At 33.1% G+C, this 15,965-nt stretch overlaps 1 protein-coding gene across 2 annotated transcripts in view; it reads left to right on the forward strand.

Annotated features, from left to right (window-relative positions):
• Positions 1 to 370: 370 nt before the first annotated feature.
• Positions 371 to 15,965, forward strand: part of PRR16 (proline rich 16) — a 293,326-nt gene continuing 277,731 nt past the window's right edge. The window contains exon 1 of one of the 2 annotated variants that reach the window (XM_051997854.1): positions 371 to 753. In XM_051997854.1, the coding sequence (XP_051853814.1) occupies positions 592 to 753 (162 nt within the window). In that variant the 5' untranslated portion in view covers positions 371 to 591. The remainder of the gene's footprint in view (positions 754 to 15,965) is intronic. The other variant, XM_051997861.1, reaches the window with a different exon arrangement.

The following is a 15,965-nucleotide window of genomic DNA, read 5'->3' on the forward strand; positions in this document are numbered from 1 at the left end:
TTTTGTGAACCTCTTTAGATTATAGCCTTTTTGAAGAAGGGTCATAGGGTGCTTGTCATCATAATATCTTCAGGATCAGACTGGTGTGGCCAGCACAAAGTATGGCTTAATAAATGTGTATTAAATTGATTTGAATTTTTTTTGAGGTAGGAGGAAAGATTATGGCAGTGGTAAGACCATATATCCGAACATTGGTATACACTACTGTTATGGGAAAGAGATCCAGGCGGGATGGGTTGCCCCTTCCTTTCCCTCCAGGGCTCCCTGTGTTTCTTCCCGTGTGTGCCTGCGTGAGGGAAAGAGGGGGTTCGTGTGCAAGAGTGGTGTGTAGGGCAGGCAGGCGCAGGCGCGCTGTTCGCCAGTCTGCAGCCCGGGCGCTCTCAGTGCAGTTTCTCTGGGAGTTGATGGCAGCACCACAGTGCGGCCGCCTGGCAGACAGTGAAGCGCAGAGACCCGCTGTTCAGGAAGAGCCAAACATGTTGGGGGAGCAGGGTGGCTGCGGCTCTGGAGCCAGAGACCGGGGCACACAGCTTACGCTTGACCAACTGTCCTGACCTGCCTCCGCTGCTCACCTGCCCCAGCCCCCAAAGTATGTCAGCCAAGTCCAAGGGGACCACCTCCTCCTCCTCCTCTCCAACCGAGGGGCAACCAGCAGCCTCCAAAACCAAGGTGAAGGAGCAGATCAAGATCATCGTAGAGGATTTGGAATTAGTCCTAGGGGACCTGAAGGACGTGGCCAAGGAACTTAAAGAGGTAAGAGGCGACAGGGTGGAGAGGGAATGCTGCGTTTCCCGTTCTTCGGAGTCCTGGGGGCACCCAGTTTCACTGGAAACTGGCAGATTTCTAAACTCCCGGGGAAAAAAAAAAAAAAAAAAAAACTAAGAAAGCTTCCGCAGACATACTTTCCTTGTTCCAGCCCCTTCTGCGGAGACTTGTTACACTTTTTTTTTTTTTTATTCGTGAAGAAATCAACTAGTGTTTCTCTGCACCGGTGGATGGAGGTGTGCGTGTGCTCGTGTGTGGAGAGGAGTGGGTGGGGGGGTTGGGTTAGCCTTGGAAAAGAAATAATCAGTGGAACTGAAGAGGGTTTACGATGTTCCTTTTTCTTCCTCTTTCTCAATCATACGATCCCTTTTTTAATTTGGAAAGTCCGCTCGCTCAGCGCTGGTAGATGAGCTGCTTCTGGACACGCGGATTAGGCGCTTTTGGCTAGGTTTGGTTGGGTCGGACCAGAGGCAGCTCATTTTCCCGGATCTGGTGAAGGCTCGGCTGTAAGGAAGGAGGCAGTGGTTGGGACAGAGGGATTCCAACTCTCTATATTTGAATAGGGTCTTGGTTAGTTCTTGAAGCATCCTCCTCCATACCTCCCTATTCCCCCGCTGCCTTTTCTCTCTTTCTGTAAATTCTCTAAATTCCTTCTAGGATACAAAGTGTGTGTGTGTGTGTGTGTGTGTGTGTGTGTGTGTGTGTGTGTGTGTGTTTACGCACGGTCCTTGTAACTTGGTCACTCGCTTCGTGGAGTGGGTAACACTGGTGAATATCTCTACTGTCTTCTCAGAAGCTTTATTTGATATTTATGGGAAGGCAAGAAAAATGCCTTCAGGTCTGAGACTGCCGAACTCATCACAGCTTGGAGATGGAGTGTGCAGAGTTACAGAGGAGCTGGGCGGGGCGGTGTCTGGTGACCGCCTCCGCTAACGGGGCTTGGTTTGGCTTGGTTTGGAGCAGAGCAGAGAGCTGGCATGGTTCTGCTACTGCTGCCGCTATTCGGCTTCCTAATTGGCGCCCCCGGTTTCCTGCTCTGAGAGAGGATTCTTATCTTGGGGTTGGCTGAGAGCTTAAATGGTAACTTAAAAAGGTGGCGGCGGTGGAAGTAACCTACTGAAGGAAGGTTATCTCTGATAGTTAATCCTTTCAGCGAGACCAGAGAGGTGAAATTTGTGACTGATTTGGGCATTTGGCCTCTAAGGGTTAGCCCTCACCCCAACACACACACACACACACACACACACGCACTTCTTTCCTCGATTTGGATAATAGCCAAAACAAGGATTTCCTTCTTTTACACCCTCTCCCTCCTTCCCGCAAGTCTGTTAAAACATCACATTCATCAACGTGGTTCAATTTGCCAGTAGCAAGTGTCAGTTCCTGTAGGTTAATCTGCAGACAGAAGTGTAATTACCATGATTCCCCTCCCCAGTGGCAAATGCAGTTGTAGCTGAAAGATTAAAACTTGTTCGTTTTTCCTCATATTACTAGCTGACAGATGGTTAGGTTATAGGCTCAAATTCTATGTCTAAAGATGCTGATCATTCTTTTGTTTTCCTTTTTTCTGACATGTATGGCAGCCTATCATTTTTTTTGTCAGAAGTATGTATTTTTTTAACTAAAATTTGAACACATTCCTTTCATTAGGCTTCTGTTTAATGAAATAAATATTTACTGTTACAGTGTTGCTGAGGATCTGAAAAAGCTGCAGTGACAATACGTGTTTTTTGTTGTCTTCATTAAACTAGGATTGAAATAAAGAGAATCATAATTCCATGTCTTTTCAGTTGTGCACAATCCTTTAATTTCCTTATTTTACAGTCTACTTTTGGTTTAACAAACCCCATGTATTATTTTCTTCATATTTGAATCATTGCTCTTGGTCAATCGAAGCCTAGTAAAGTTTTAACTATCTTGTGGTTCTTTAGAAAACCTTTTTAGACTCTTGTGTTACCATAGATTAATAGACTAAATATAGATATGGATAGATCCATTTATCTATCAGATTTTCTCTATCTCTGTCTCTCTGTCCCTGCTCCCTCACTCCTACCCACCCCCACTTCATTTCTAATGAGCTAACTAAATGTCTTGGCAGTATTGGGATCCAGTTATTATTTATAAATGTCATTTATTTAAACTAAGATTGCTTATTAAAATTGGAAGTCTAATGATCTGGAGAGGATAATGATTTCTTGATATGCACGTTATTATTTTAGAATAAAGATATAAAGAAAAATATAGGGAGTATGAAAACAAATAGATCAAATATCACAACTATGAGAAAACATAATACAGTGTTCAGGAATGCAAGAAATGCAAGTAAATATGGATACTTTTATTGGTCACCAACATTCTGTACCCCCCTCTCCCCTTGGGGTTGTAATAATACAACATGTATCAGTGTAATGATGAAACTTTGAATGCTAGACGAGGCTCTGTAATTCAGTGTTTGTGTTCCAAACAATATAATGTTTGCATGTTAAACTACATACTCTAAAATTTTAAAACATTGGTCATTTTAGTTAACTATAACATATATTGTCACTATTTTAAGAATATATTTATAGAGCATGTTAACCTTTTGACATCTTGCAGTTGTCCCCCATCTATCTTTATAAGTTAAGCTACACAGGCTTAAATTTACTTTTAATGTAGTGCTTGGAGATTTTCTAAATTGCAATACTGCTATATTAGACATGTATGTGTGAAAAAAAAAAGTTGCTATAATTATTCATAAACATTTACAAGAAATGTCCTAAAAGATTAGATTTCTTTTCCCCAACTCAGTCTGTGTTTTCATTGATGAAGGAAACTCCTACAGATATGCATTTACAGAGTTTATATTCTTAGTTGCCTGGAACATTGTCAAGTTGTAACTTGTCTATAGTCATGTAGATACTATGTATTATGAGAAATTTGAACCCAAGTCTTCTATCTCTGACACAATTTCTCAACTTACTATCAAGCTAACTGTCCAGTTTAAGATTAGTATATATTAAATTTAGACTCTCACATTTCGACTTTGAATTCCTGCATCATTAGTAGCATGTTTTGAAACAGATGATGTTTTGACGTGATTAATTAACAGTTCTTACAAAGAACAAGTTTTTTTATGATCATGAATGGATCAAAGTGCCAATTTCTATATAGCATATTTTTAATTTTTCCATTAATTTTACTTCAATTAAAATATTTTTTCAATATTCTGCTTTTTATCACAATGTAGATCTTCTTCTATAATCATGGAACTATAATTTTGTTTGAATTTTTCCTCAGTTGTATCACTTTCAGTGTGATATAATGTTTCTTCCTTAAGAGTTTTCTTAATTAAACTAATTTTCCTTAAGTCATCAAAAACATTTAAGTAGTATGATAAAGCATATTTATCACTGTATGCTTACATGACTAGGAATTAACATTATAAATTTAAGGTAGAAATCATGTGATTTATCATTGAATTCAGAAAGTCCCCCCTTCGAACTTAAATGATAGATGAGAAAAAAAATAGAATTATCAGAATTTTTCTGTTTTAAAATTTTATTTTGAGGAATTAAAGAATTATAAGGAAATCCAAATCTTTCCAGTGCCCTCAAAGTAAGCTTGTCTCACTAAATCATGGTTTATTACATAAATTTAGCATTTTTAAAAATATTTCTCCAGATAAGATAAGCAAATCCTGAAAAAAAAATCTAATATAATTATGTTTGTAAGACTCTCTAGTACCAATCATATAACAAGAGAATTTTGCATTTAGTAATCCCTTGATGAATCTGTTCTTAGGAAGAGGAAATAAGAATGAGAATAAAAACCAAAAAGATTAAGAAGTTCTTGCTGAGTTTTGCTGTGATATATCTGTGGGACATGTAAGAGAAAAATGTAAGGCAAGGTCTTCAAGGGGCTTACATTCAATGTAGGAAGAAAAGACTAACATAAAACCATGTCAAATAATACAAGCAAATAAATTACTACTAGATAGGGGTGTACTCTAAAGGACTATCAGTGACTATTCAGGGAAAGCTTCTACAAGAAAGAACGATTTTAGGTGAGCCTAGAGGATGAGTAACATTTGGATTGCCATAGGAGACCAATAGAAATTAGTTTATTTGAGTAGTGTTTTTCTACATCTCTAAAGTTGAAAATAGATATGAGGCCCAAGAGTATTTGGGGCAAATATAAACCATTAACTTGTAGCAGGTGGAGGATAATCCATTTTCACTGAGAGATATGTGAGAATGAAGTTCTTCTAAATACTGGTTCTTTAAAAATAGTGTCCAAGCAGTCTGACATGAATCCAATTGCAGTTTGTATTTTCTTCTAAAGGAGTTATAAAGCAGAAAAATTTTTTCCTCGTGGTTGGCTGGAGGAATGACAACTAATGTTAATGAGACTGTTTGGATTGCTTGTTGGTATTCATTTGGCACAGGTGTTCCTGTTCACTATTATACTGACATGAAAACCTGGTACTAATTTGCTTAATGTGTTTCCTTTAATGACAAATATTTTACTTTTTGTATGACTATTTCTGGAATCAAATATTTTAGTGTTTCTCTTTTATTACTTTGGTGAGAAAATTACTACAAGAACAATCTAACTTTGAGAAAGTTTGATATTATGCATGAACCACAAAAATAAACATAAATAAAATGAAAGAATAAATAAATAATGAACAAAAGTGCTTTCAAAGCTTTCCTCTAATCATTATTGTTACAAAACTAGTTGGCAGATGGATGGGATATACACTGGGATTAGCTCTGAAAGATGCTATGTGTTTCTTTATTATTTTTATTTGACCTGTATAAAGGGCAATCCATACTTTTATTATAAAATATTATGATTTTTAAAAATATTAATAAATCTGAATATGATATTTTTTGTTAAATATTTCTTAATTGCTTGAGGTACTAGGAATATATAAAGGTAACAATAATGATGTTGGCAAGAAAAAAAATGACACTTTAATTTTTATAAAGCACTTTATACACAAGTGCCTGCTCTTATGGAGTTTACAATCATGTTAGTACTTTTTATTCTATCTTATTTGAAACTGTATTTAAAACTGTGCTATTCAACAATAGTTATAAGATGTTTTGTAAAAATAAATAAATAAATAAGTAAAAAAAAAACAAAGTTCATTTAAACTGTGCATACATCTATATATTGACTGATGGAACATTTAAGGGGGAAAATAGCTTCTTTATATTATTCTATTTTTATTCTAACAAAACTCATTTTGGGAGTGAAACCAATTCATTAAAAAAAATATGTGACTGAACTAGATTTTTGATATACTGAGATGAAGCTAATTTCCAACTTTGAGTTCCGAAAAAAAAATGTAGATGACATGGTAACATAAAATAGAAAAAACTAGAAACTAGAAGCCTCAGGTTTTTCTCAAAGCTTTGGTTATAATACAATTTATGGGTGTTATTGGAGGAATACAAAACTATTATTGAAATATATATATTGTATTTTAATAATTTTAATTAAAAAGATAATTTTATTTTTTATTATCTTGTCTTTTTTCATCTTAGCCATTTCAAGTATTGTTCTCTTCCAACAATATATCTTCTTCACTCTCATTCACTATATTTGAAAGCTTCTTCCTCCCAAAACAACTGTTGAGAGATGCAGGAAACATTCTTAATAATGAAATTAAAATCTAGCAGATGCTTTCCTTCTTTACCTTAACCTCCTGACTACCTTCCCTTCCTTTCAGATGGATGTAAATGCTTTCAGGATGTAAATAGCAATCATTTCTGCTTTGGCCAGAAACTCTGAAGGTCTTCCCCTTCCAAATTTATTTATTCATTTATTTAGATTGTTTTTGTACTAGGTGAAAGAGAAGATTATTTGCCTCAATTGCTAACTAGATTTAATCATTGAATGGGTGCATCCTCAGTCAAACTGAGATCTGTTGAAGATCTTAATTCAAAAAAGCCAAAGTCCAGAGTCATATCCACGCATGTCCACTCATCTTGATCTATATCTTGCCACTGAACCCAGATGACTCTGAAAGGGAAAGTGAGGCAGGGACTTTGCATTGCACTCCCTTGCATAAATCCAAATCACTTGAATGCCATAGTATCACTTCACTGATGTCATGGTCCTCTTTGAGAATGAAGGAAAGACAGCAAATCTCACCTATTCTAAAAGATTTTTCTTGGTGGTTGTGACCCTTCCCGATCTAATCCAATCCCTAAGTGTCTTTCCTCTGAAATTACCTTCTATTTACACTTAGTATATATTCCTGAGGTCAAGCATTATTATGTACCCTCTAGTACATACAAATGTTAATGTAGTACATAATAATAGTAATATTTGTTACCTTGTATTGGATTTTAACATAGTTAAAAACTGCTGTTGTAAAATCATTTAGTAACTAATAGATAAATATGTTGGTTAAATAGCAGCAATTCATAAAGTTCCTTATTAAGAAAAATGAGGGCTAATGCGTTTCATAAGAAAGCTATTAAAGGTGTTTCTGTTTTGTTTTTTCCTTAATGAGTTCTCATAGAGCACAGAAGACTTAGAATGTGGCTTTGGGAGTGACAATCTATATTCAAGGGTTTGAAGATCTACTATGTGGAAGAGGAATTTGATTTATTTAGTTTTACCACAAAAGGCAAAATAAGGAGCAGTATGTGGAAACTGGAAATGAGTAAATTCAATATCACATAAAGGAAACTATAAGAAAATTAGAGCTATTTAAATATTCAGTGAACTGCCTCAAGTAAAAGTGAATTCATAAACACTTTAGTTTGTCAAGCAATGACTGAAATATCGCTTAATTTAAGTTAATTTGATATTTTTGTAGCTAGGACTTTGTTCTAATACACATTAGACTCTATGATTTCCGAAGACCCTTCCAACTTTGGAATTTATAATAATGTGTGGTATTTAATCAATACCTATTTTTGTTTAACATAATTGGATGAATATGATATATATTTTAGACCAATTTGCTCCAATGTGAGATTACATGTACATATATATGTAACATATATATGTGTAATTATATATACATATATACACACATATGTGTAATGTATTTTGTAGTCATACTGATAATATAAAGATTTTTATTACTTTTTTTTTGTTTGAAACTTCTTAATAACTGTCCTTCATTTGGAGTTTTATAACATTTCATTTGGAAAATTCCATATTATTATAATATTTTGGTTAATATATATGTGATATACATATATGTTATATTAATAATAAAATACCTAATACCTATAGTACTTATTATGGCACTATGTTAAGTGCTTTACAATTTGATCTCATTTGATCCTTTTAACAGCCTGCCTTGAAAATAGGTGTTATTCTTATCCCCATTGTAGAGTTGAGGAAATTAAGACAAACAGAGGTTATGTGACTTTCCAAGGGTCACATAAAATGTCTGATGTTAGATTAGAACTTAGGTCTATTTTGAGTTTATACTGATATATCTACTTACTGATATTCTATTTACTATACCACCTGGTGGCTTTAGACAAAATAAATTTGAGAAAGTACTCTATAGAATATTCTCATACCTTTTAATTTCTGAATGGACTTTGATATGTTATCAAATGCCAATAGAATTATACTTTTTTGTCATTTCACACAGTGATATAACGACTAAATCTAAGATGTGTTATTCAAAGAAAAAAGAAAAAAAAGAAGAAAATATGTTAGTTCCAGTGGCTCATATGAGCCACAATATGAGGAATTTCTTATTTGTTTGAAATGTGTTTGAAGTCTGATCATTAAACATATTTCTGCCCTCTCTAATACATTCAGACTATTCATAGAACCAGTTTGAAGTTGTTGTTTCAAAATCCAGGTAGCAATAAAAATATTTGAAAGAATGTTTCAAGCAGCATTGAAGTAATAAATAATAAAATCATTGAATTATTTTCATTGTTACTCACATGATATTTCTTTTCAACCATGTTGTTTTGAAAATTTTCTGTACTTAAACCAAACTATTTTTCAACGATCGAAATCTAAGAATGACTAAAGGATGATTTTAACTACTCATCATATAAGTAGACTACAATATCTCCAAAAAGACTTGGCATTGGACATTGATCAATCAGATATTTCTTGAATTAATTATATTTAGTTTTCAAATATCAAAGACAGATTCTGAAAATGAAAAGGATGTATTAGGATTTTTAACACTCAAATTGGTGCTGTTAGAGTAGTCAATATATTGTCTATTACTGGTATTTTATTAAAAAGAAGGTGAAGTTTTCCCACTCATTTAGAATCTGCATTCAGAAAAACAAAAACATTTCTAGAAAATTGTTTCTTATTTTATTTTCAAATAATCCTTACTCTTAGTAAGTTATCATTTATAATAAAGAACAAGTGGGGGGGCTAACTTAAAATAAAAGAAAGAAAAAAACATTAATTGTCTAGCACTATATCCAATATAATATATGCATAGTATTCCTCCTCTGCAAAAAAATGAGGGGAATGAGTTTCTTTTCTTCTTAACATTATATTATCTATTTAATTTTAGTATAATGCTATCTAACATATATATTCAATGTTGCCAAAATGCAGTGGTTACCTTTGCATGAACGTGTTGTCCATTTCCCTTTTTTTATGACTTTAATTATACCATTCTTATGATTGAAATGTCCTCCAATTCTCATCCCCTGTTTGACCAAATTTCAATTTAAATACCACCAACAAAAATTAAACAAGTCTTTCTTTGGCTTTCAATAACTAAACTCTAGGGACAATTAGTTTGAGGTAATTCGAATTAAAGGGACATAAGTGGAGTATGAAACAGGCCTCTGATGGATCATCATTTTTAAGGGAAGAGGGGAAGATTTCTTTCCTTTCTCTTCTCATTCCCTATTCCTTATTTCTGGTAGGAGACTATCTTTCTAGCAAAGAATACAGTATAGTTACTCACCAAGCAGAGATACTGTGTCCTGTGGGGATCAAGCACAGATGAACAAGATATCTAGCTCAGATCTTACACTCAACAATATTGAAATTCTGCAACTGTGAGTTTCTTTGGCCCCATGCATTTCCCACGTGTATCTCCCTACCACTGTACTCTTAAATTTGTTCCCACTCTTCCTCCAGATATTTATTTGCCAGTATTGTGATTTGTAGTAACTGTATTTACTTGGTCACTTTTGCAAAAACATATGCTAAACATTAATTATTTATTCTATTTATTCTAATTTTTTTTAATTTTTCTTCTATTTATTTTATTCTAATTATTCTAATTATCTATTTCCTGATAATTAACAGGAAACACACTAATACTGGTAGAAGATTGCTAGCTCTAGTTTTAAAAAGGTAGCCTAGTTCATTTGCTAAAGTATCAAACATTCTATGGATATCTGGTCTATTAGTATAGTATCCATTCTATTTGGTGAAATAATCACTGTGTGATATATCCAAAATATATCTGGGTTCTTTGCACATTTTTCAGGGACTGACTGAAAAGGATCTCCATTCAGGAGGGTCTTCATCATGGATTCCTTAGTAATGGTGTATTAGAAAAGAATTATCATTTTTTTTGTTTTAAGTAATATTTCTTATAGTATGTTTATAAATTAGAATAGTTTCTTTTATATAACTTTGGCATAGTTGGGTATTTATGAAATGATATTTCTTGTATCAGTAAGATGAGGTATAGTTCCTTGGGAGAATGTAGTAATTTCTGAGAAACCCTAAAGCCACCTAGCCTTGGGAGTGTCACAAACAATTTTGGCTGTCAGAGAATACCTTGTTCAGTAAGTAACAGAATTCAATGATGGGAGCTGCTCCACCTATATTCTATACTCTTCAAGAAATAATGGGTGCATCCTCACCCCTACCACTCCCCAATTTTACCTCTAAGTCATAAAATTGGTGATCTGAACCTGATTTTTGTTTCTCTTTTCTATAAAATTATTTTGCTTTTAGCTCTTTGCTAAATTCCTTTGGAACAGCCTAGTTCAATTGGGGTTACATTTATAATAAACTTTGCCCCTTGATTTGGAGATGCAGGTGAGTCTGCAAATTCTTTTGAGACACTCATGACACCACTCTGGAATAACAATCTTTTCAGGTCTCCTTTAAACTACAACAAGTATCCACTCTGATTTTTTTTTAATTTTTTCAATTTTGGTTTTTATCTTTTTACTTAGAATATAGTCTGAGAAGTCATAAATGTTTCCTTCTTCCTCTTTTTTTCTCCCTCCTTCCTTCCCTTTTCTTTCCCTTCTTTCCTTGCTTCTATCCTTGCTTTCTTCTTTCTTTCTTCCCTCCTTGCCCTGCATGCATGGATACTTAACCACATATAAACATACATATACTCATTCATATATGTGCATAGGATGTACATATACCATATGTGCAGACACATACCTATACATACAAACACACATATGTGCATATCTAAACATACATGTATATGTGTGCATTTATGTGTATATACTATTATATAATAAATAGCTGTAGGCAAGCTAGAGAAATGTATATGTTGACTATTAAAATGCATTCAATAAATCATTTAGAAGGATAACATGATATAAAGGACAATGCTGAAGACAGCATATATGTTATGATTATTCTTTTAGTTATTTTCTGGGCAAAAAGCATTGTTTCTATCAAGAATGGCTTACTGACTTAAGGGATTTTTTGCCTTAATCTTTAAAATGGGCATTGTAGAAATTTTTGGTAAAGGGTCCCACATATCAACTATGGCTTGACATTGTTAGAAACATATTTGGAAGTAGAAATAAAAAATTGTAAAAATTTGTGAAATGTAAAAAGACAGTTTTTTTTTTCCTTCTTGCAAAGATAATTTTTAACCATTTATTTCCCTTCTTCCCTTCATATCACAAAAGTTTCTTCCTAAAGTGAGAAATCATTATCTATGAATACAAAAAATGTTATTTCAGTGAAAAAAAAAATCACTTTTATACATACCAAGACAATTGAATGAAATTTTTATTTTTCAAACAATTGTTTGATAAAAATATAGATGGAAACTTAGATATTTATAACTTCTATAATTTTTGAGCCAGTAATTTTAGCAAACAATGCAACATTTTTGCTATAATAGATTTATCCTAGGAAGAAAATAGTATATTTTAGGTAAACTTTTTTTGTATTTAATGACTGTTTTGCTTTGATTTAATATTGTTATGCTTATATGTTATTATATTCAGGTGGGCTTTAATAATTAGAAAATATCTCTTCTAAATAAAATATTTGTAATCTGCTCCCCTTCAAAAAAAATAGAATGCTTTTTTACTTAAAGATTAATTTCTTCATTCTTTTTTCTTCTTTCTTATTTGTGCTAATGAGTAATGATATTCCATGTTGAAAAGATAGAATTGTTTTGAGGTTAATGACTATTCTTTAAACTGAACCTTACAATTTTGACATTTATTTTTTGCTTTGCTGAGAATTTTCTTTATTCATTCCTATGCTGATTCATTCTACAAAAATTTATTGAACACCACCTGGATGAGGAGAAAATGGGGAAATAGAAGGAATAGTGTGTAAAGTAACTGATACAACACTTCAAAATTTGCCAGACAGTGCAGTAGACCTGGAACCATGGAAACTGCTTGGAATTCTACCTCTAATTGTAGTGTTTTCTCTAGGATAACTTCTTTTAACTGCACTCCCTCACTGTTAGATTCCCCAAGGGATAGCCAACTAGTAATGTGTGTGTATAGATATATCAATATCTATCTATCTATCTATCTATCTATCTATCTATATGTGTGTATGTGTGTGTGTGTGTGTGTGTGTGTGTGTGTATAAGGGGCTTGAATTAAAACTACATCACATTACTATAGATCAGAGTGACTTGTCTAACTCTCAAGTAAAGTTTGGTTAAAGCCTGAATAATGACCACATCTAAATATCAGTAAAGAATCCAAAAGAGACTCAAGATATACCTCTATAGAAAAAGAAAAAGGCTTAATTTATTGTTTTCTTAGCAATTTAAATCCTTTTTTCTTTTCTTTTTTAACTTCTTATAAAGTTATTATTAGATGTGAGTTTCTGTTTGGTTGTAAATATTGGTGACTTTCTGGAATTCATAGATGGCCTTTTATTCTTTTAGATCTTGTTTCCTGAAACTGTGCTTACCCTGGGGTGAATATAACATGTATGCTCATACACACAGTTACCCATCACGGTTGTATGTGTATGTGTATATACAATTGTCTGTGTGGTACATGCAATTCCACAAACAGACCTGTGGCCACCCTCATCTTTTCTGATTGGTCAGATGATAGAGTAGGAGAAATTATTAATTGTCATTAAGCTTGATTTTTTGTTGAATTAGAATACCCACCCTTTTGGTCTGAAGATTTTCCCATGTTCCATAAGTTGCTTACTTGGGCATATCCATCTCACTATTGTTGTTTGTTCACTTCTCAGAACTTCTGGGTTATTTACCAGCTTTGGTGGATTCTGAGATTGACTACTGCCAGGTGTGGGACCTTTGATGGAAAAATCTATATCTCTCCATATCATACTGTCACCTAGATACTTACATTTGGGTATAAACATTCACCTAAGATCAAGAAAATTGAGACAGACAGAAAGTAAGACATAGATAGAGATAGATGGAGAGGGAAAGAAAAAGAGACAGACAGGGAGAAAGAGAGAGAAAGTGTCATGTGCCCAGTGGTCCATGGCAGCAGGATAGAGCAATGTGATTACTGCCTATCCTCTTATTTGGCAACTTATGGAAGTCCTGCTTTAATAACTGTCAAGAAGGAAAAGAGAGTGAGGGGTCAGTGGGGTCATTTATCCTAATTATGTGTATACTTAGTTCTGTCTCAGTAGTTCATGAGTTAATCATGATTTGAGCTTTGTAGCCAATTAAGAGTGTGGAGTATTTTTTTGTTTTTGTTTTTGTTTTTGTCATCACACAAAAATACCCTTCTGTCCCGCCTGACTGGCTGACTTGCCAGGTAATACAGTGAATAGAGAATCATCTCTGTCAGCATACAAATAAATGCTATATCATTATTAAAAACTTTATTATCTTACAAAGAAATCTGGCATCTTGAAAATAAGCATTTTGAAAAAGCAGAAGACTTGCATCCAAGTAACTGCGATATGATTCAGAATGTGATAATGACAATGTCAAAGGAACATAAAAAGCAACTAAAATAATATGGTTTGGTTCAGTGGAAAGATTGCTATCTTGTCAGGGTACCTCAAATTATCTACTTCTGCCACTTACTATTATTGTGTCCTTGAAAAAATTACTTCAGTATCTCTGGACCTTATTTCCCTTATCAATAAAATGGGAGGATTATACTATATGATCTTTTCTGGCCCTAAATCTATGATCTTAATTGGACTGTCAAATTTCAATGCTTTCTCCATGATTCAACATGACTTCTAAGTTTTTATTTAACAAGACATTCAGAAATTTAATGCTATATCATTGGGAAGTGAGAGCCAGACTTGGAAAGGGGAATATGTGGATTCTAGATTAAAACTCACTTCTCTTTCCCAGTGCTTGTTCAGAAGATTTTAAGATATCAAGAGGAAATGGCACTTTTTAATGTTCCTTTAATGTAATAAGGTTCATGTAATATATCAAAAGAATTTTTGTAGGAAAATTTAAAATAAATGCAAAAAAGATTCAATGTGAGCCATCTGTCTTCTTACTGAATTGTGCTAAAAATGAATCATTCTTTTTGCATATGGTTGTTTATGAAGTTCTTACTCTTTTCTGTATTTGGCTGCTTATATTTCATTTTAACAAAAAAAAGTATCTGGAAAATCAAGGCATATTTAATTTAATACACTGAGTAGATTCGATATATGTAAAGTATATTATTTTCTTCAGAGCATATTAATTGATTCAGTTATATATTCTGTGACAGATAATTGTTACTCTGACTTTAGTGTTCTAACATTCCTCATAAATGACATGTCTATAAGCGTCATAGGGTAACTGTTTCATGATTACAACTTGATAGTTTCTGGATTATTCTTTCAAATGCAGGGAAAACACATTGAGCTCTTTGAACTCTCTTCTATTTCTAATCTTCCTTTTCTTTCTATCTTTACCACCCTTTTGATTTTTCCTTCTTTGTCATTGCTTCCATCACCTATCTTTTTCTTTGCCCCAAGTCTTAATCCTCCTTCCTCACCTTCTTACATATTATATACTTATAAAACCAAAGGACAAATTTTCTTTCTTCTACTTCTTCACTTGTTTGATATAACTTCTTTTCCAAAACCCATTTTCTTCCAATTTCATTTTTAAAAGTACATATTTATATATTATACAAACCCAAACCCTCACAAGTATTCCACTTTTGGCAATCATTCTCTGACTCTAACTTGTTAACTTTTATCCACTAAAGTTGCTCAGAAATCTTGAAAAATTCACAGGGGGGTTTGCATACTGTGATGTTGCATGTTATTAAGCTTTAGAAAGGAGAGGATAACAAGGAATTTTAACAAACAATTTTTTTCTATATATTTTCTATTTGATTGTCACTGTGTTAGGTATTAGGGGAAATCTACAATTTTTAAAAATGGTTTGTTTCTCTTCATGTAGAATTCAAATTATGAGAACACCACACATAAGCAAATAGTTATAATGCAAAATAACATATGAAAAAGACATATGAGAGGTAAAAACTAAGACCTACTTATTTGAAAAATATAGTATTTTATTTTTCCCAATTGCATATTAAAATAATTTTAACATTCATTTTTAAAACCTTGAATTCCAAATTATCTTCCTTCCTCTCTTCCCAACACCCCTCACTGACAAGGCAAGTAATTCAATATATGTTTGTGTGTGTGTGTATATATATTATATATATATATATACATATATATATATATATATATGTACACATATATAGTCATACAAAATATTTCCATATTAATTGTTATGAAAAAACATGGATAAAACACTCAAGAAAAACAAAGAAAGTAAAAGAAAACGATATACTTCAATCTGTATTCAGATATCATTAGCTTTTTCTTTGGATATGATAGCATTTTTCATCATAAGTCCTTCAGAGTTGTCTTTGATCCTTGTATGCTGAGAATAGCAAAGTCATTCATTCACAGCTGATACTCTTACAATATTGTTCTTACTTTTACATAATACATTTCACATAGTCATTTGCTTCAGCTCATGTAGGTCTTTTCAGATTTTTCTAAGGGCATCATGCTCATCATTTCTTATAGCACAATAA

This window comes from Antechinus flavipes, chromosome 1, assembly GCF_016432865.1.
Source record: "Antechinus flavipes isolate AdamAnt ecotype Samford, QLD, Australia chromosome 1, AdamAnt_v2, whole genome shotgun sequence".
Taxonomy (NCBI): domain Eukaryota; kingdom Metazoa; phylum Chordata; class Mammalia; order Dasyuromorphia; family Dasyuridae; genus Antechinus; species Antechinus flavipes.